The 22,577-nt window shown below is 39.3% G+C and overlaps 1 protein-coding gene across 1 annotated transcript; it reads left to right on the top strand.

Annotated features, from left to right (window-relative positions):
• Positions 1 to 387: 387 nt before the first annotated feature.
• SNX20 (sorting nexin 20) lies at positions 388 to 5,709 on the top strand. The gene is made up of 3 exons (XM_074913556.1): positions 388 to 553; positions 2,204 to 2,355; positions 4,932 to 5,709. The coding sequence occupies exons 1-3, from the start codon at positions 388 to 390 to the stop codon at positions 5,598 to 5,600; spliced, it is 987 nt and encodes a 328-aa protein (XP_074769657.1). The 3' UTR covers positions 5,601 to 5,709.
• Positions 5,710 to 22,577: the final 16,868 nt, after the last annotated feature.

The following is a 22,577-nucleotide window of genomic DNA, read 5'->3' on the forward strand; positions in this document are numbered from 1 at the left end:
CTCCTAGATTTTAGTTCATCTGAACTTATACTTGAAAGCTTGAGGGCAAAATACACTGAAGTTTCTGAGAAAATTCTCATAGATAAGAACAGAGTTTCCCACCTAATCTTACTCAACATAACTTCCTATGGTTTTCGTGGTTGATTTTAATCTACCGAAAAGATACCCAAACACTTTCAATAATAATATTAACAGGAGTGGTTCTTCACTGATAGCTATATAGATATTTCTACTTATTACTTTATTTTTTATGAAACTACAGTTACCCTCATATAAGGTCACATAGAACAATGAGTGAGTCAATAAAAAAATTAGCAGACTGGCTCCTCTAAAGGCATGCTACTAAGAAATGTCATATTTTTTGCAGTCTTTCAGTGGTAGCTTGCAATGGACCAAGACTCACACTGCACAGCAGAAGGGGAACTGTTGGAAGCTGTAAGCAGTATTACTACATTTTCTACCACAAGTCCATCTGATGAAGAACAAATTCAACCCAAAGCTGAAATTTCATGTCAAGTGAGAAAAGAAAACCCAGGAAAAGGTGACCTACAAGGTTGATGATATGTTTTAATTTTATTTTTCATGTAGCTATTTATGCCATTAATCTTTTATATAAAATCTTAGCTTTATTTCTTCCAGCAGTAGTCCAGACTTTCACTGCTATACTCTACTGAAAATAAGCCTTGATTAAACCTGTAGTAATAACATAGCAGCAGTGAAACAGATGCATATCCTAGTGTGTATATACACACACAGTCTTCCTTTTAAATCCCTTGGGCCTAAAATGTATTCCAGATTTCATTTACACAGCAGGGACCAAACCAGTGATCATTAGCTGGCCTGTTTTGGGAGTGCCCTTTCTGTACATCACAAAATCTGAACTTCTTGGCAGTATTGGCAAGGACACCAGATTGAAGCTAATCTTAAACAGTAGTCTCTCACATGCCTTATGAAGAGGCAGCATTGAATTTTTACTATGCCTAAGGTTGCTGTCATCTGTTATTAAATAAAATGTTATATATAATCCAAAAAGTATATAACCTCATCAAGATTTTCAGCCTGCAAAGATGTCATAAACACCACCTCTCTTAGGAAATAACGTGCTTTGTAGAGATTGAGCCAAACCCCAAAGGCCTTGGAAATTGAAACTGTATGGCCAAATGATTAAGAACATGTAGAAGTGGAGCCACTGAAGTACTATGGTGCCTTTGCAAATCTATTTCTGCATCAAGCTGTTATCTTCCCATTCATTTGTGGTCATTCACCTCCATTGTCTGAATGTTAGATACATTGCAGACTGACTTCAGCTGACTGCATTGACAGAGACATCATGGATTAGAAATTGGGACCGGATGGGCCCATTTGTGAAATACAAATATGGCATTACTTTTATCCACTTTGCTAGCCTATATACCACCTGATGAAAACTGTTATCAGTAGATTTCAGACAGAGAAATCACCCTTTTGAAAAGCTACATCAAATTCCCCTGTAAGCAAACTCTTCAACCAGCTGTCCTAAATTTTATATATGCATATGTATATATGTTTGTGTGTGTGTGTATGTGATTGTGGGGAGAAAGAGAGAGGAAAGGAGGGAAGTATATAAAAATATTTGTAGCTGAACTGTAGCATCAATTCAGCTACAAAAGAAAAAGAGGATGTGAGAATTCTTTCTTTGGCCAAACTGGTTACGAGTTTCTCCTTTAAGGTTAGGATATTCATGTTTTCTCAGCTTTCACCTGTTACTGCACAAACCCAATATTTGAATAAGGTCAGTATTTGAATATATGTCTGAATTTGCAGCTGCATTGTATTACCTCCTCCTTTTAGCAACAAAGAAGCCTGGAGAAACATGTGATTCAGAAGACTGAGCTGGCATTTCTTAGAGCTACTTCTGGGATGGTGAAGCATATCTGCTGCTCAGACTGCCCAAGGTTACAAACCTAGATGTACAATACTTCTTGCCAGTAGTTTTTCTATAACTTTGTATTCTGCAGTTGCTTTGGTATGTTTCAAAATTTCAGACTGCAATAGCTTTCCTCAAAGAATCTGGACCTGTCTTTATTAGCAGTGAAATCACTTATTTTAACAGTCTTGCTGAATAGAAACAGAAATTCTGGGCTCTCCTTTCACAATAAATGCATAAGATTTTTCTTTCCAAATGCACAGGTTATAAACTGAAATGCTAATATATTGGTTTTAGATTCCAATGCATCTCTAAGTCCCAACTCCTTGATGACCACTAAGGAGCTTCAGGAATACTGGAGGAATGAAAAACGCCAGTGCAGACAAGTCAAACTCCTTTTTGAAATCCCATCAACCAGAATTGTAGAGCACCATTTATCTAAATATGTGGTAAGCTAAGAAATGAATATGTAAGACGATCATTAATTTTCATTCACTCTACAGGGGTCTGCACAACACACAGCATGACTCACTACATGAAAGCCTTACCATAAGCCAAGTTTTGCAAGCCATGATCATACTGAGTAGAACCTGTTCTCTGATTGTACGGGCATAGCTGGTGGAATCTGCCCCTAAAAAATACCTCTGACGATCAGTTCACAAAATCTGCAGCAGCGGAAAAGTGATAGCAAGTAAATTAGTAGCTTGAGTATACTTAACACCCAGAGGCTTGTCAACATTAAGAAAATTCACACAGGTATAACAATATCAATATAGTTACACTTCGGCTGAGCTAGCCTGCTGTACCAACTGCATGGTGTTTGTACAACTTCCCTATCAGAGGTTTCCGTTAACACAAATGCAAAATTCTTTGATGCTGACAAAGTCTAAGACATTCTCCAGCTAGATCACCTGGTATCATTCCCCTTCCCTACCTAGAGCTCCATTAGATCGCATATTTCTGTCATGTTTTTAAGGTGAAACATGAGTATGAAGGACAGGAACAACAGAATATGTTCCATTTTTGTATCTTTACTCACAGTATGACACTTGGTTTTTATTTCTGATTCTGCTCCTGGCCTTCAGGAGGACTGATATAGAGTAAGATTCTTTCAATACTGTGAAATTCAGATAGGGATGTTTTCCTTGTTTGCAACAACCTCTGAGAACTGTAGATGAAAAATGCTAAGAATCGTACTAGTATTGCTGATACTGGGTGATGCATCTTGGTAGAATTTAAAGCAGGTAAGTGTTCTGGACACTGTCCTAAGATCTTGTGGCATGCTATACACACCTACTTAGGTGCTACCATTCTTGCAAACAGTCAACAGTACCCAGCTTGTTGATAGTTTAAAATTATTTTAGTATAACTGTACACAAGAACAAGAGTATCATTCAGCATACGTGCAAGTAGTTAAACTTAGTCATAAGTTACATGCCTAGGCAAAAACATACATTACAACAAAACTGAGCCAATCTGAATGATAGTCTAATTCAATGGTATTTCTTCCTTTTTTTCATGCACACTTCACAAATAAAAAAAACAAGTACTCTTAAGTTATTCACTTAGTTGCCCTTAATAAAATGATAGATTAAAAAATTGTTCTTATTATTGTTTTGAATATGCATCAGGCATATATACACTTTTCAGCAGGGAGCAGGACAAATATAGGAAAGTGTCCCAGTGCTTACAAATGAAAAGAAATCAGAGAGGTCAGCTCAAGTTTCGAAACCTTTCAGGAGCACCTGTAAAGATCATTTATGAAGATTAAAAGAAAGAATTTCTCTTTAAGGAAAAACAAGGAAGACAATCAGACAGACACTAGTGCTAGTACTGGCTTGTACCCTTCAGCAGCAGCAAAGAAAACAACCAGCATGAGTAAAACTGCTTCATTTCCTGTATCATTCAATGGGAACAGGGTGAAGTTGAATGTGAACATGGCCACTGTCCAAAAGCCAGCAAGGTCAACAGGCCGTGTCCTTAGCTGGGGTACAGTGACACAGTTAAGCTGGCCTCAGTGGAGCTCCACTGGTTTACACACATTAGGGATTTGGCCCTTCAACAACATCATTGTGCTTGGATCAGGACCAGAAGAGAATCTATTTGTACGACACATAACACACAAATTCTATTTTGCAGCTACTTTTCTAGTATCGCATTTATTATAGTCATTCTGAGGCTAGTGAAGAGCTGAGGAAGACATACTCTTGAGTACTGTTAATATGGGACAGCATTGCCGTTAGCTGTTAGTGAAGGATTTTGGATAGCAAACAGATTGTTGTAGAAATGTCACTTTTTTTTGCATTATTTATATGCCAAGTAAGTTTGAATAACAGGACAGTGATTTAGAGGGGAAAAAAGGCTTTGGAGTTGCTCCATCGCATTTTTGCACACACCAAATATTACTGCCAAATACTCCCTCTTCTTTCACAGCATTAATAACACCCCTAAATCCCTAGAAATGTCTGATACAAACAACATTTCTGAGTATTACGACCAATGTAAAATAGATTACATTCAATATTAAGTCTGGGAAATCCATTCAGTTCACCGAAGATGACTGATTGCAGCAGCCATGGCTGTTATAAACAAAGTACAGCTACAGAAATACTTTGTAAGTGATTTTACGTGCTTCAGTCTGTTGCTAGCTCACCATTCGCAGCACCTTGCAGGATGGGATCTGTTACTGCATTGTTTATTTACAACTTACATGCTACGCTAAGTCTGGTGACAAAAGTACAAAACAGCAGGAGGTGAGAATTATTAATTTGATGGCTGCAGATTTCAAAGATCAGGCCTATGCCGAGCATGCACCATAATCCCAAGCAGCAACTAATTTAGCTGCACTGCTGTAAACCGTAGGAGTATACAAGATTACACATGTTAAATTGGTGCAGGAAGGTTTTGGCTGGTAGAATATACAAGCACAAAGTCTTTTCAAAGCAATAACAGACAAAATCTGAGTCCACTGGGGATAGATTAGTCCTTCTCATGCCTTTTTTTTTTTCTCTTTTATTGTGTTCAGCTGTATAAAATCATCATTTTGCAAACAGGGAGTTTTGACAGCAACAAGTCTGTAATTGAACGGCGTTACTCAGATTTTGAGAAACTGCACAGAAATCTGCTGGAGGAGTTTAGTGAAGAAATGGAAGATGTGACCTTTCCCAAAAAAACTCTAACAGGGAATTTCACAGAAGAAATAATCAATGAGAGAAAGTTAGCCTTCAAGGACTACCTGAGACTCCTATATTCTATGAAATATATCCAAAGATCAAAAAAATTTATTGACTTTTTAACAAGGCCCGAACTTCAGGAAGCATATGGTTGCCTGCGGGGTGGCCAGTACACCAAAGCTCTGGAAATCCTTTTAGAAGTCATTGGTCTGCAGGAAAGGCTGACAAGAGGCAACCCTCTCTCAATTGTCCCTACTCTCTGTGCTATCGTGGTGTGCCACAAGGACCTGGAAAACCTAGCGAGTGCTTTTGAATATGGAGAAAAAGCTCTTTCACGCCTCCATGTGCATACCAGCCACAGGTATTATATTCCATTGTTAGAAACAATGATCACTTTGGCATATGAACTTGGCAAGGATTTTCTGTCTTTGCAAGAAAAACTGGAAGAATGGAAGGCAAAAAAAGATCCCATACGAGTTTTTACCCTGAAAGAACTTGCAGTTCGGGAGTATGTACAATGAACACAAGAAACAATTTCATTAAAGAGCAAAGCTGTCAGCAACTTTTCCCAAACACAAACTCTTGAAGGAGTAAGAACTGGAAATTAACTGTTCGGCTAACATAAATTTATATTAATAGAAAAAAGTTAAATATCTCCCATGTGCAAAAGGGACATTAACATTTATGTTGGAAAATATTATATTTACTCTACCATATGAGGAGCACCTAAGCTTATTAAAGTTTTTGGAAAGACATTTGCAACAAAAAATTTCATTTACGATTTGCTTATTTTGAACATAGCCTATTTTGTGTGAAAAGCCAGAGTAGGAAAATAGAATGAATTAAGCACATAAGAATCTGCAGAATCAGAGGAATTGCTTGCTCATATGGAAATTACTTGCTTTCAAGAAATATCTTCTCAGTCATTGCAATCTAAAGGATGCATCTTCAGACACTGAATGTAGTTTTTTACTCACCCAGCTGAAGCCTGGTCAAACAGCACTTTACCATTCCTGAGAATGATGGGATTGGTCCTGTTCCCACTGAAGTCAACTGCTGTGGGCAGGAGGACCTGGGAAGAAGGTTTCCAATCAACTTTGGTAGGAGCAAAATATACAACCAATGATCATTCCATCAGAGATGAAGGAATATACTTTATTTCCCTTTTGTAGCTGATAGAGTTTTATGACTTGCATTGAAGGCACATTCTTGTTTGGGGTGATCTTTCAAGTACAGCTCTGAAAGGGTAGAAAATTCATACCACGTGGACTATATACATAATGGAAAGGAACCACAGAAGGGTGCTGTTGGGGAGAACATCTGGCTAATATAATGCTTGCATTTAATTCTGATTAACAAGCTGTGAGACACATGGTTAACAGACAGTCTGTGTTAAGCATATGCTTCCCTGTTGCCTTTGAGAGATTTATGTAGATTGGGTGTGGCCTTACTTTTACAGCCTGGTACACCATGCAAATACCATCTTGGTGGCATTGCGATATTATAGCTAATCCTGTATATCTGTATACTTGTACTCCACGTGCAGATACTACGTGCGCCACAATGGCACTGTCTATAAATAAGGAATAACTGTATTAACTTACCTCCCAGACACATAAAAGAATCAGCTAATTGAAAGTGCGCTGAACCTGAAAAACACTGCTGTGCATTCTTACCAGAAGGATGGCTTGGAAAAAATACAGATTAATAGGAGTGTCTAGGGTGTAAAGTTAGTATTTTAAATAGCTATTAACAGCTAGGCATTAAAATGTGTGGATTATTTGTTATTTGACAATTATTACTTTTCCTAGTTATACCAGAAGTCAGAGAATTAAGAGTAATTAATTAAGAAATTTAAGAACTAATCTTCCCACAACATATCATATTGCAGGACAGTTAAAATGGATCAAAGGTAGCACCTCCTTAGAGGATCATTTCTGAATCAGTAACAAAGTGGCAAAGAAAAAAGCATGTCTGGGGTCTGCATCACACTCAGGTGACCTGAAGTTAAGGCAGAAAGGAAGCACAGCCATCATGCTGCTCTATCTCCACAGCAGTTTGTGGTGAAAGACCGAAAGAATAGGGAAAAATAATTTCCCCCCTTTTCCTCCCTCCTGTCATTGTGTGCACAGCTGCCTTGGATTCTCCTCAGGTTCCTGTGGGACTGTGCATGAGTAGCTAATTGTGTCCACAGACCTCACCTTACAGCAGACTACGAGATTAGAAGGTCCGTAAGTAGATGCTGTCTAGCAAGGACAAGCGTCAGGAAAGCAGCACATCAGCAAGATCTATCTTAACCTTTACTGTGGTACTGCTGTAACTGTCCATCTCTGAAGGATTAACTGATCCAAAGCTAACCAATTTTTGTTGGCTCTTTATGAATATGAGGAGGTGCAATTTGGCTAAAGAAAAATTTGCATAATTCAAAAGGCACTAAAATAAACAGTGCCAAAACCTCCCACTGTTTTGTTGGTGTAAGCCAAATTCCTTCTGAGAATGCTTTTCTATATAATGTGCTAGCACAGTTTTGTCAACAAAATGGTCCTAGAATTGGTCACTTTGTCCCTATCCACCAGAAAGCAAAGGTCAGTCTCCTTGTGTTATGGGGGAAAATGTACTAAATAAATACAGAAATGGTGTGAAGAAAGAACAATGTGTCTGTTGGATAATTCCCACACACTGAACTTCTTTGATGGAGAGCCTTTTCAGTGGGGTATCTGTGGCAATTAGACATCCACAACATCTTCAGAGCTACCCAGGAAGAACAAATCTGCCTCACTCAAAGGGCTGATTTCAACTTCAGCTGCACTGAGACTTCCAATCAAGCCACTTCATGTATGAATCCACAGAGCCTACAGCATGTGTCATCAAAGGGTCAAGTGTAGCTTTCATAAAATCAATTTTTGACTTCATTACTATTAGAATACAACAAAATTACACCACCACCACCATCCCCCCCCAAAAAAAATTCAACCTCCCCCAAGCAAATCAGGGATGTATTCCCTTCCTACAAATGCAGAGCCTGTGACCTTTCAATTGATTAATCTCTTCAGAGATGACACTGAAAATCTTTGGACAGCAAAAGCTAGCACAGTTATGGCAATGAATGGGGACCTACGGGGCCTGGATTTTAACTGGAGCTCTGCCACAGACTTGGTCTGAACTTTGCACAAGCAACTTAACCTCTGTGCCCCTATTTCCTCACCCAGTACTTCCCCAGTAAAGTTTCCTCATTCAGGTTTGCAGTACTCACTGAACAGAAAAGCTGTGAAACTTGACCAAGTTAACTCCAACATTTAACTCAGAAATGTGCACTGGGATGGAGGCAATTTTGGTTTATACAAGCCTGTTTAATTTCTTGAAGACACCTTGAAATGGAACTTAGAGGCAGTAAGTTGCCAAACCTGTGTTCCTATTGTTGATCGCATAGTTTCTTACTAATGCAGACTTATTTTAGAATCAGGCGTTACTTTCCTTGTACACGAGAGAAGTTACAAAATTAATCTATTTATTGCACTGGACTGTAGTGAGACCATGCTGGCTCATCAGCTCCATAGGCAATCGGCCAGTTCTGATTTCTTAGGTGTGTACTCTCAGAGACTGGTTGGACCTGCCAAAAGAGTTTTGCTTTCATTTATTCACATTTCAAGTCAACTTCTGCATATTCTTTTTCACTTGATTTTTACAGCAAAGAGAGTACTCAACTGTTGTATGTTACTAAACTAAAAGATAATGGCATTCCTGCTCCCATTCTATCTTTCACATGGAATGATGGCCTGTGAGGACCAAGTTCCCTCTGCCTCTACATGCAACTTTATCTTCCACAGTTGAAAACATGTAGCCAGGTAGGGCAGATTTCCCACAGGGAGTCAGAGAAGATCAGTCTTTTTCCCTATTAACACTGCCCAGTGCAAGGATACAGTAGTGGCTGCAGAGCCCCCATTCATGAATTGAATCTGCTTTTTCATAAGATGTATAAAAATTAAATGGGTGCTATCCACCTGCCACTGCATCTTGGTTTTCCTCTGAATAATGTTTTAAGAATGGCTCAAAAAGAAAATAGCTAATTTTCATCCATATCTACCTGTCTTGCTTACCTATTGCACTTCCTTAACTCTTGTTAAGAAGCCAATGGAGAAACAATTACTAAAATCCTTGTGCACTCTCCATGGGGACTGCACGCTGCCCCCAGTACACATCCCCCCTCCCCAGGTGCCAGGCCAGCAAAAGGAAATAGCACTGCATCAGTGAAGCTATTCTCGAAGAAGAAATCTCTGGCACTACCACATATGCAAAAATGGAATTTAAATTAAGTAAGCAGGTTCCTGCTTACTGCATCTGCTTCCAGACAGCCATTTCACTTCCACTCTTCATTATTGTACAGTATTTGAGTGATAAAAGCCTGTTTTATAAATAAATCCTTTTCATCCCTTTCCTGTCTCCCAAACCAATGTGTGCCTTTTACAAAAAAATTTCTTTGGTTTAATAAAATAAATGGAAATGAGCAGTTGCTGACGTTTGTCCTGTTTGCATTATTAACATTCATCAGCCATTCTCTGTACCTGGAAGGCAGCTGGAGTCAACAGACAGAATGTCTGGAGACCCAAACTCTGCTCTTGGCAACATCACAAGCCCACTGAATGACCTTGATAAAGTCTAATCAAATCTCAGATTTCTTTTGAATACCAATTTTGCTTTGTCCTCTTCTAGAAAGCTGTGTTTTACTTATATTTTATCAGCACATTCCAATGTATCATTTCCCCATTTTACAGCTGGGGGAATTGTGGTACAAATAAGAGAAGTAATTTTTCCCAAAGTCTAATACAGTGGTCTGGAGACCATACTAACTAACTGGAGAAATAGTTAAGCACAACTGGCATCACAGCTTTGTAAAACAGAGACATGTCATGGATGCATGTTCTTAGGTTCATCTTGCATGGACAACCACAACACAGCTTAATTTTTGTCTGATATCATACATCTGAGACAATTACATGTGATGTCTATGGAAGAGAAAACAGTTGAGTAAGTCTAACCAATTAATATATTTGAAGAAACTAATAAGTGGTTGAATAGGGAAAATATTTTAACTTTTAACCACTACTTTATAAAAATAACAAAGTAGAAAGGCTTGTGTAAGAGATTTTTAGAATATATTTTAAAAAATCTCCAGACTTCAATATAATTTTCCACATGAAGGAGCAGAAAAATATTTTAAAATACAATTTTTTTGTTTTAATAATTTCTTAGTAGTCCAGTACTTCTTTCCACTGCTCTTGTCTAAACAAGAAGAATCACTAAATCACTACAGAGTACTGTGTAGGTTAGAAATCTGTTATTATCCATTTTTCTCAACAGCACACAATGCATCAGAGCTTTTCAGTGTGATCTTACTCTTCACATTGTCACTGACACCTCTGTATACATACAACAGGTAACAATCCAAGCATACATTCACATGTTATTTTTTTTACAGAAAAAAGGTCAAAAAAAGAAAATACTGTCCAACAAACATCTGCCTAACATGTCTAACTAACCACAGGCTGCATATATCCAAGCTAGAAGAAAATTTAAATAAAATCTGGGCAGATCATCTCCAAGAGTCCACAGAGAGTTGTATTACGATCTATTGAGCTTTGCCCCATTTCCATATCAATTATTATATCATTTGGGGCATTAAGTAGATAATACTGTTTACACAACTTTCTAAAATAACTAAAGAAGCCCATGAGGATGCCTAGTTACTTATGAAACATATGCAGACAAGATGCTCTCTGTGCAATGCAGCATCTTGTTTACAGGGAATCCTGTGATCTTTATCACATACTTGTTATTAACTCCTGTTATCTGCTGCATCACTGGAGGATAATATTTGCTTTCCTGAATCTTAATAAGGCTAAATACATTTATTGAATTCAACAGATTTGCAACAAGCAGCATGGGAGTCGAGTTCAGGACACAATATGAAATCTAGGTTTTGTGGCTCAGACGGCAGCTGAGCAAATCAAATCAAGAATGTTTATTTTCTGATTAGATCAAAGGCAGGAGCAAGACGTGTTGAAAAACTAAACACAGTTTTAATGGTGTAAAATACTGAATGTCAATTCCCATCTGGATGAGGTGAGAACCCCAAAGAACTAACTTATTTACATTAAGATCACATTACAGCATAAGTTCATCACACTTTGTGAATATATATTTGCTCTGTGTACAGATACACAAAACACTAATTTTCATGTCAGACCAGTGAGAGTTGAGAGCAACTCCACTGAAATAAATTAAGTTATAATGTAATTGAGAGCAGAATAGGGTCTGCTGTCCATACGAATGTGCACAGTCTCTATACATGATGGATGGGTGGATGGACAGATAGATTGACGAGCTGATAGAGCAAACAAATTTGCATGTTTTGATGCTTAATAAATGTTTCCCAAGTGTTTTAAGAAATTAAGATCAAAACTACTTTTACAAGTACCACATGCTTACATATACAAACACAGTTTTAAACATACTACCTTCTTTTATTAGAAATAGGAATACATCTCTAAGTCTGTGATCAAGTAAGAAAAATACCGAAGAGGAATAGACTCAATGGACTTGCATATACTAATCTCTCTAAACAAGTGACATTTAAATATTGTTTCATTCCGGACAGCGCTAGAGTAGCCTCTAACTGTGATAACCGTAAGTAAATCTTAGAGAATTTTACTGAAAATACAGAATTTAAATTCTAATCTTTTTCTTCATTATTAGCATTTCTAAAAGATTTGCCTCCACCCTGGCAACTGGCCGCAGTGCCACTAGATGGAGCTGCAGCATTTGCAGGAGCTCGGGACCCCCGCAGCAGAAGTGAATGGAAAATAAACTTTTTTCTTTAACGACTTGATTTTTTTTTTTTTTTTAATCTACTCTAAAGTCTAACATTTAAATTTTAATATGATTAAACTAAATATATATATATATATCTATATCTCAATTCCATTGTGAGTTCAGACTGTAGCGCCTAGCTTTCCAGCTGTCCTTCAGGACAATTTAACATACCCCTTTATCAGCCAGCTCTGAGCTGGCTAGAAAGCTGAAAGAGAAAATGCTCTTGCAGGCTTTTAGACCTGGTGAGTTCAAAGCCAGAGTCACTGCAGCATCTCAGTTCCTACAGTACCTTTTCCTTCTGATCAAAAGGAACCAAGTAAAACTCACGACTCTTAAAAGAACTATCAAATAATGGGGGGAGGGAAGTAAAAATAAATGGACCCATAATGCCTTCTGAATGGAGCCAGGGAAAGTTCATTGACTCCATTTTAAATAGCCGCACTCCCAAGTGTGAAAACGAGAACTGATCCTGTTTTGAGTCCAACTACTATAAAATATGTTAAAGCTCCAATAATTTAATTATATAAAGGTATAAATACACCACAAACACTATATGTACATGTTTGATTTTGACCTTTGTCCCCATGTTGATAACATGGAAGGGGAAGACATGATGTCTAAACCTGGACTACAGTTGCCAGTCATCTCCTTCCTCGGTGCTTTAAGCAGCAGAACAGAAATCTTTTTGGAGATAGCCCCTTAAAAACATGGCAGATCTGGCTGGCATAGGCCTACAGCTCCCCGAGTTGTTCTAGCAATTTTTATCAAGTTGCTGGGATGGCCTGGATTTGGAGGCTGGCTTCTCCCCACACTGAGTGCCAGCTGCAGACCAGAGTTTGAAAGCAGCCTCCCCATGCATCAAGATTTTTTTTTTTCCAAAAGGTTTCTGCAAAAACTGCTAGCTTATAAAAGTGCTTAGGGAACAGCATGAGGGAACTGGGCAGTCCAGCAACAGCAAAAAGCAGGAAGACTATGCCAAAGACTTTGAAAGGATACTCTCAAGAGGTGAAATCTTTGGAGGGGGTCTCCCTCCCTCCTATTCAGTTTCTTCCAGAAATCCTGGAAGGAAAAGAAAAAGAAGAGAGACAGAAAGAAAGAAGAGAGAGGTACAGTCTCAGAAGATGAGACGTGTATTTGGTTGTTTCTGTCACTGTACCTCACCTCCAGGAACAGCAGCTTAAATGTGTGCTGAGTTAGCAGGGGGGGACTTCCATGGACTCAGTAATAATATACAGTGCTTTCGTAGTGCTTCACATGTTCAGAGCATTTTATAAATACCAGGCCAGATTAATCCAGGCTTTAAATCTGCATAAACCTTGGCAGAGGGTTCTGGTGCCCGTGAGATTACGAAGTCTGCCATGAAACTAAACTGTGACGATCAAAAAAGGAGACACAAAAAAGGCACAGACAGAAGAAAAGTTTACTATTTGTGAATCATGAAGAGAGAAGAGAAATCTGGGAAGAAGAAAACAAATGGTTGGTCAGTTGCATAACAGATGGCTGCATTTTTAGGGCTGATGTTGGGAAACTTTGGGAGAGGAAGGGCATAAATTTCCGTTCATTTCATCTCTGGAGAACAGAGTCATGCAGATTTTTAAGGTAAAAACAGTAACTCAGAGACTGACAAGAAGAACTTGTTTTGGTTTACGCATTTATATTTTTCTTATCCTGAGGAGATAGCAGTGAGGATACTTGATTGCAAGGAAACATAAACAATGGTATAAATCATATAGTCTTCACAAGCAGCAGTAAACCCAACTAACTTATTCCCTGATTATTATGCTCCATGTTCATCTGCCTGGTCCACATAGCAACTGTAAGAGGCTTGATTTGTACTGCATCAAAATGTATTTCCAACGTACTTACATTTTGAATGTATTTAAAATTATGATTTGTCCTGCTGTGCAGTAGCTTAATGATAACTGACCTAATTTGCCATATAAATCTCTTGTATAGGAAAGGAATTCATTTCCCTTTGGAAAGGCAGAGCACTCTGAAATAGCCTTTGTTTGCTTCTGCTACCCCAAGTCCCTTCAATACCTAAGTTAAGAGATAGAGCGTGAAGGCAGCACGAGTGAGATGCTTTATCTGATCTCAGCACGTTTTCTTTATTTCTGCCACACTGTAGCATGCCACTGGTGCTTGCAGTAGAGAGGATGAGGGAGCAGTAAACACAATAAACAGCAACAAGTGGAATGCTGAGACAAAGAACAGTCAGAGGAAGCACAGGGCAAAACTGGGCGGATTATTTGTGTGTCAGTCCAGAGGTTCAGTCTTTCCACTGGACATATTTGCAGCTGCTGTTTTGCATCTGTTTCACAATGTCACTATGTAGCTCTACAGACCTCTCTGCTCCTTCTTCCTGTCCAATTCTCTCTGCCTCAGACGTTGCAAGTATATTTGGAGCAAAAGAGATTGATTTACAAGCTATGGAAAGGTCTCTAAATCAGAAACAATGTACTTGAGAGACTATCTTTCACCTCACTGTTGCCACATTTGACAACTGATTTGCCACAGCATAAAGGACTGGCTGCAGCGGGACAGGGTCCAGAGGTGCCCTTACCTTCCTAATTGACCTACACTGTTGGTCTTTCCTCAGGTCCAAATGTGATTTATTCACCGAACACGGTAGCCTGAATGTATACCCTATCCACACTTTGTCTTCCTATTTTGCTAAAGTTCATATAGCTTTAGAGATCTAAAAAGCTCAGCCTAAGGTAAAGTTTTCAGACATAGATGCTTCCTGCCATACTGCAGTACACCTCAGCTGCACCCTCTATTAGGTTTGCACCTACAGTCTGGGGCCATGAAGTGTTAGAAGGCACATCTCCAAGAAAATGCAACTTGCTTAATTTATTAACTATGGATACAAGAACTTTTGTCTCCTTGTACAGCTGTATTTAAAAATCTGACTTTGCTCTACAGATTTTTTTTTTCATTGTTCTTCATAACAAATGCCAGACTTCAAATACTGTCTTTCCGAGCCATGTGGCTATAAAATGTCTCTTCCTTTTATTCGCTGTCATTTAAGGCTTTCCTGCCTGTTGCAGATGACCCTGAAGCATCTGCACTGGTGTCACAGTTGCCATGATTTCAGGTCACCATTGGTGCCCTTTGTCTCAGTGCTCTGGATACAGCAGGGATAAGCCATGGAGGTGGACTTCTACCAGGCTGATTACCACCTTTGGTGAAGGCAGAGCTGTTAAAAAGCACACATGACCATTATTAGTAAGAGCACTGAACTATGTTCAGTTCCGTGCTTGCTAGTTCAGACCATCATCACCTGTCTCAGGCAGCAATCTCTCTTTTAATTTTCTCAACAGGTTTGATGCATCTTCAGGCCCTATAGTTCTCTTCCATGAAGGAGCAGTGATGGTGACCAAATTACTGCCTTAAATAAATACTTTATTTATTTAAAAGAAAAGGATCAAAAGAAGGTCTTACGACAATGAAAGAGATCATATGCTAGTCTGAGTTTCATTAAAATCTCTAGGTCTAGGAAAAGATGTAACTCTTAGCCTCCTTCCTCAGCATGTCACCCTGGATCAGCCTGTCCCTCCTGACAACTTCTGGCAACAATCTTCTTTTTTAATCCTGAGAAACCAAGTTTGCTTTATCTCCCAGCCCCTTGCTCTGGCAAAAAGATTTGTATCATTTTGGATCCATGATTCACATCCCTCAGAGCTATTTGTTTATTCCTTCCACTGTCTTCCTCGTGGATGACTCTGGCCATGTATCACAAAGAATTGTGTGGCTTTTCCATTTCTTATCAGAAGCAGCAAATGTTAGAACAATGTGTACATAAAGGGAGATCTGATAACCCACCTATGTATTGCTTCACCTGCCACCTCCAGGTCATTTACAGCATTCATGCAATTCATTCTGGTCAGCATTGTTAGAGCAGTGCATTGTACTACGTGGAGAATCACACTCCAAGCCTGTTATAAAGAAATACACTGGATTAGGTCCTCTGTTACTGTGGTATAAAAGGGAAGAACTTGCCCCTCTGCCTGTTTTAACTTTGAACTGAGTGCATACATTTCTACCTTCTCTTTACAGGTTTTTTTTTAAATGAATCTTTTAGGAATTTGTATGTAGTTCAGAGCTAATTTTAGCTTGATCAGAAAGTGCTCTGGGGATGCTTGCATAAAAGGTGCTATAGAAATGTACTACATTGCATCGTATCCAAATCAAATTCAACATAGTTAAAAATTAGCTATGGTAGTAAAAAATGCTGCAGGGACAAGGCTGGCACAGAGTCTATGCTGGAAGAAAATGCCGAAATAGTTGTGGTCTCTGTATTTTCACAGGTTAAGACAAGGGCAATTCAAATCTGATGCTTCAAGATACAAGCTGATCACACGCAGAAACTGAGAAGGGATTTATAACCGGTGGATAACTGAGCTGCAGCCATACAGAAAAACAGTAGTGGATCCAGACTACGTAATGCTCAATAGCTGTGGGTAGGAGGGTATATTCACTTCTCTTTTTCTCCCTGCCCTGTTAGTAGTAATGCAAGGCACACAACGAGGGCATCACGCTAGGTGAATCAATACCCAGAACCACTGAGAAAAACCTTATTTTTCCATAGAATGAAGAAGCAGTGGCACTCTGAGGTCAGAGTTAGGCAGTCAGGTATACATGGATAATTGCAAGCATTGCAGTTCCTATATGCAGTCTTCACAAACATACATTGATTCACCACAGAATACCTCCAAAAGAAAAGGAATTCTTAAGATTTCTTAACATTCTCCCATGAGAGCAAGTTTCTTTTTCAATCCATTGTGCCACCGTAACAACCTTATTTTTATTTTCAAGAATTTTCATTGAATCACAGAATTCCTTTCTGACACAGCTCACCTTTTAGAGATATTTTTCAATTGATCTAATCCATCTATTCTACCGAAGAACTGCTGGTTTGTTGTTTTTTTTTTTTTTTTAAAAAAAAAAACCCCAAACCTAAAGATGCATGTAAAATGTAGCATCATTAACAATTCTTTAATATATACAAGCAAATCTGGCAACTTTAAATCATGTTACTTCTTTGAAACATGCCACAGACTGTCTTTTCCGCTTTATACTTAGTGAATCTTCATAGGGTTTTTAATACTCTTTCTACTTTTGCCATGATCAAAGGAATTGCTCTCCGTTTGCTTGTTCCTCTGATAAGTGATAAAAGATGTCAGTGAGACTAATGAGAACTGCCTCCAGCTTCCTTCATAAAGCCCTGTAGAAAAGAAATCACAATGCATCGTCAAACCTGCTAGTCTTTTAGGAAATAAAGTGTGGAAAAATACAAGGCACAAAGACAAACAGGGGGATGGGAGTGGGGGTGGAGGGGGGGAAAAAGCTTTTACAAAAGAAACAAAACAGGATATTGGATGAGTAAGTAGAAATATTACTCGCATCAATAATCTGTATTGGGGTGAATCCTGAAACAACTGCATATGCAAATGTAGAGCTTCATTTCTTTGTGCAATAGTATTTGCTTTTTCCCACACACACCCCACATTTGCTGAAAAGGTAACATACAGCTTCCTCCCCACCCCATGATACAGTAGTGTTCAAAATCAGAATCCAGATCCAGATTAGGCTTTTTATCCTTCAGTGCTGAATGATAGTTTACATTAAATTTTTCAGGAGCTGCCAGAGCAAAACTCTCTTCAGTTTCTAAGTGAATTTTGCCCCCTAGTGCAAAGGCCCTCATTCCAGCGAGGACTGAAGGCCGTTAGCACATACTCAGGCCCTAACACCATGCATATGTTCCCATCTACTCACACTGAAAAACAAGTGGAGTAAAGCCCATGGATCAAATGAATTGTCTGTGCATTGAGACCAGTCTCTAATAAGTGGCAAGATTTTAATTCGGGCTGTGAAGAGCCGCTCAGCCCTCTGAGCAAATTCCTCCTCTAATTCCTGTTTCTCATAACGCTTCTGCAGATTTGCTGACCAATCTCTCATCCACAGGGGCTGCCTGTATCTTTTCTCTAACTCGGATAATGGTCAAATGCCAATAGATAGGTATCTTGCTAAGGTAGGACAGGCAGTCTCAGTTCTTTGAATTAAATAGAAAACAAAGATGAATGCAAATCAAACAGCAGGCTCACTTCCCTCGTAGCCTCCTCCTAACAACAGCACACACACCCCCTTCCACACCTCCTTCTTGGCAGATGTCTAGAGAACGTGCTCTTGTTTTTCAAGATTAACACAGACACGCCAAAAGGCAGTAGCACTGTGATTTTTCCGGTGAATAATCTGTGCTATCACATGTGCTTGGTTGGTTGCGCTGTAAACCCTGATGAGCTAGACCTGTGGGCTTTTTAACAAGTTATATGAAGGCTTACAACAGAACAGCCCAACAGAGAATCATGACCTTTAAGTCAGCAGGCAAAAAAAAATTTGATTTATTTTTGTCTTGTTTTGCATTGATGCTTCTCAGTTATTTTCCTAAAAAGAAACTGATTATCTTGGGCTAGTAACTTTTAAAATATGTTGATTTATGACTAAGTATAGCCCTTTTATTATGTCTGCACACATTTATTAAAGCATCTATAGAAAGTAATAATCTACAGAAATGTGGATTATAAATCAATATTTATAAATACAAATTAATCCAAGTGTTCTCAAGGGGAAAATGTAAAGTTATCAATATATATTTTGCTTGTCAAACAAATCATTTTAATCAACAAAGGAAGGCTTATTAAAGTGACTTGCAATGGTTGTTTCTGACTATCATGTCATTTAAGATTTTAAAACTAGTAGTTCTCATCCTATACTTCATTTTCACCATAGATAGTAGAGGAAAATAAGCATCCTACTTTTTCAGAGAATCAGTGCCGAGTGCCAGATACAGCAAAATGGATATATTTAATTCCAAGGAAAAATTTAGTTATTTCTCTAAAAAGATAGCAATATTAAAAGAGTATACAGTGAAAACAAATATATCAATTTTCTTCGTGTTGATTGTAATCACTGGATGAAATTAAGTGAGTAAATGGAACACAGAAGAACTATTTTCACTGCTAACAAGTAGCAACTCACTGGTCTGATGTGAAAATCTTATTAGCAACACGTTTGGGGATTTTTTTCTTTATACTTTTAATGATTTAATACATCAGAATAAATTGGACTTAACATAGGTTTAAAACTTAATTTTAAATAGTTTTACTTGAGAAAGATTTTTTAAAATTTAAATTAAAAATCCAATTTATTTCTTAAATCATTGATTTTTATTCATCCCGCTGTTCCTCTTCATTAAGGGAAGAATGACTCTGATGCCTCAACAGATCAGAAACTCTGATCTTTCTCCTGGGGCTCTGTTTCCCCTTTATACCAATATTAAATATGAAAGGTCTATGGAATCTTAAATAAAAAAAGAAATGTGTTTCTAGGCTGGATAGAGGAGGGATTAAGCCAGGGAAGTAGCCTAGGGGGGAGTCGAGCTACATAAACAGACAGACACCCTGAGGCAGCTTCTATTGCCATTAGCTTCACTGGGCTGAACTAGCAATTAGTGCCAGCCCTGAATCGGGTCCATACCGCCAAAGTCACAATCACACATACACTTCGGGCTCTCTTCTTCTTCTAAAATAGTACGTTTGTAATAACCAAAGTACAATTACAGTGTTAACCACCAAAAACCAACCGAAGTTGCTTTTGATTTTGATTCTGTCTGGATTACTGTTATCTTGTGAGAAAGTCAGAGAGCACTAATTAGCATGGGAATAAGCTGATGTTTGAATCCAATTTCCTTCAGGATCATATTCTCTGGAAGAATCATTGGCTGGGGAAGATACAGAGCGTTGCGCTCATTATTTAAAGCTCACAAATGCTATCCTTGCAGCTTTCCCTCGTGCAAAAAAAACACCTGCAGAGAAACAGGGCCTCTTGTATTCAAAACAATACCTCTTTTAAAGGTTTTTTTCATGTCAATTTCATGCATTTTACTAAAGAAACAGTATGGTCTCCAGAATAGCAGGACACGTTTTTGGCCTAGTTTTACAGATCTGGAAGAATTGGAAAGGGCATTTAGCAGCCACTTGCCGGTAGAGCTTGAAACTCACAAAAGAATTTCAGCAAAGGAAAGCCGATTATAACATCGTCCTGCTCCGGAACAGAATTACTTCTCAGAGATTCCACAGGTGTCTGCCTGTACAATTAGTGATAACTTTAAGGTTTGTAGCCTCAAAAGATTGAAACTGGAAGCTCTAAACTGTTGGGGGAAAAAAAAAAAAAAAAAAAAAAAAAAAAAGGGCTGCTCTTCAATCTTTATGACTGTGAAAAAAAATACTGATGCTGTTTTAGGGCCACCTCAGGAAGACACAAGTTTTCACTTGGTATTTAGCTCTGTTTTATTTGTCAAAACTTTCCAGGGCATATCAAGAGAGCCCTGACACTGTTTGATGAAAATGTATGGGTAATTTCCATACCTACACAGCAAAACTGACTGTCAGAGATACATCAGGGAGAAAAGAGAATCTGCAAATTAAGAAAGGAAAAGGCGGCAAGAACAGTGTTCTTCAGAGAATGAAGAAAGGAGGCTACCGAAGTGTCTAGCTAGGCATGTTAACCCTGTCCAGCACTCAGACAGCTAAGTGTTTTTTGATATCCACAGGTTAGTATGCCTGACTTCCAGCCCCTCCACACCTCTCCAATTCTGCTAGCTACGGGCTCCAGTACTCAGAAGTACACAATTAAAAAAAAAAAAAAAAAAAATCATTTCTGCAAAAAGAAGGAACCAACCATTTAATATATGTTAGCTGAGATAGCTGCTTTGTTCTGCACAGGCTAAACTACAGCCTGCATTTTGATACTCCAGTTCCCATCCATCAGCACCCTCTTTCCCAAGTCAGCAGGTGCCCACAAAAGCCCCTCTATCACTCCCCCTCCTCAGCTGGGCAGGGAAGAGAAAAATCTAATGAAAGGCTCAGGGGCTGATAGTAAGAAACAAAACCTAAATCTTAAAACACCTTCCCCCCACCCCTCCCTTCTTCCCAGGCTTAACTTCACTCCTCTCCTCACTCTGAGAGACTCAGGGGGACAGGGGATGGGGGTTGCAGTCAGTTCATCACCTGTTGTTTCTGCTGCTCCTTCCTCCTCAGGGGAAGGGCTCCTCACACTCTTCCCCTGCTCCAGTGTGGGAAACAGTCCTCCACGAACTTCTCCAACACAAGTCCTTCCCACGGACTGCAGCTCTTCATCAACTGCTCCCGTGTGGGTCCCTCCCGCAGGCTGACATCCTTCAGGCACAGGCTGCTCCAGCGTGGGTCCCCCGCGGGGCCACAAGTCCTGCCAGCAAACCTGCTCCAGCGGGGGCTCCTCTACCCACAGGGCCACAGGTCCTGCCAGGAGCCTGCTCCAGCGTGGGCTTCCCACAGGGTCTCAGCCTCCTTCGAGCACCCGCCTGCTCTGGCGTGGGGTCCTCCCCGGGCTGCAGGTGGGTCTCTGCTCCCCCGTGGGCCTCCCTGGGTGCAGGGCACAGCTGCCTCACCATGGGCTGCCCCACGGGCTGCTCCCGCACCTGGAGCATCTCCTCCACCTCCTCCTTCACTGACCTCGGTGTCTGCAGAGATGTTTCTCTCACATGTTCTCACTCCTCTCTGGCTGCAGTTGCACAGGTTTTTTAGCCCCTTCTTAACTATGTTATTCCAGAGGTGCTGTGCCCCTGCAGCCCATGGAGGTTAGCAGTGGAGCAGATATCCACACGCTGTTGCTGATGGGCTCAGCCTTGGCCAGCAGCAGGTCCATCCTGGAGCTGCTGACATTGGCTCTATTGGACATAGGGGAAGCTTCTAGCAGCTTCTCGCAGAAGGCACCCCTGTAGCCATGCTACTATCAAAACCTTGCCATGCAAACACAATACACCTGTGCAATTACCAAGAGAGCAGCAGTCGCCTGGCTACCTTGACTATCAGTCTTCCACTGGGGAAGAAAAGCATGTGAGAAACTGCAGAACTTTTAAAAAGGGAGCTTATGCAAAAAATAGATGAAAGAAGAAGTGAAAGAAAGAGAAGATAAAGACAAGGAAAAAAAAAGAAAGAAAAGTAGTTAAATCTAGAGAGGTTTAAAACTATGGAGGAGGGAGGGAGGGATTTAAAAGAATAATAAATGCTGACATAGAATTAAAATTTAACAAATAAAGTGTACAGGGGAAAAAAGAAAAATAAGAGGGCAGTTTTAGAAATAACAAAAAAGTGGAGAAAAACGCAAAACAAAGGAGAAGACTAACGTAGATGCATGTCTCAGTTATTGTAGTATGCTAGACAGAAAATCAGAATGACTTTCTCAAAGCTGCACTGTGAATCAAAAATTTAATGTCAATCTTGACTCATTTTCAGCAAGAAAGTCCTTAGTCTTTTCATGTTACTTTTCTTTTTTAAAAAAAATCTGACTGGAAATTTCCCAAGCCCCACAAACTGCAAGGATTTTCTACTTGAAAATGAAACTTTTCAGGTCAAAATTGTACTGCAGCTCCATGTCAAAATATTTTAGACACCGTCAACTTTCCCTTGTCAAAAGAAAACAAAAAATCTCATAGGTTTGCTTAGAAATTTCTTAGTTTATAGCAAGAGCTGGGAGTTTTCCAAAGCTGTTTTTATCCTCACATAGAAAAGATGAAGACAACTGAA

The sequence above is a fragment of the Athene noctua genome, chromosome 9, assembly GCF_965140245.1.
Source record: "Athene noctua chromosome 9, bAthNoc1.hap1.1, whole genome shotgun sequence".
Lineage (NCBI taxonomy): Eukaryota > Metazoa > Chordata > Aves > Strigiformes > Strigidae > Athene > Athene noctua.

Excerpts from the sequence above, each read along its gene's own strand:
- SNX20 (XM_074913556.1), top strand. The coding sequence starts at position 388 with ATGGACCAAGACTCACACTGCACAGCAGAAGGGGAACTGTTGGAAGCT. Across the intron at positions 554-2,203 it reads AGGAAAAGGTGACCTACAAG|ATTCCAATGCATCTCTAAGT; the intron begins GTTGATGATATG and ends TATTGGTTTTAG. Across the intron at positions 2,356-4,931 it reads ACCATTTATCTAAATATGTG|CTGTATAAAATCATCATTTT; the intron begins GTAAGCTAAGAA and ends TATTGTGTTCAG.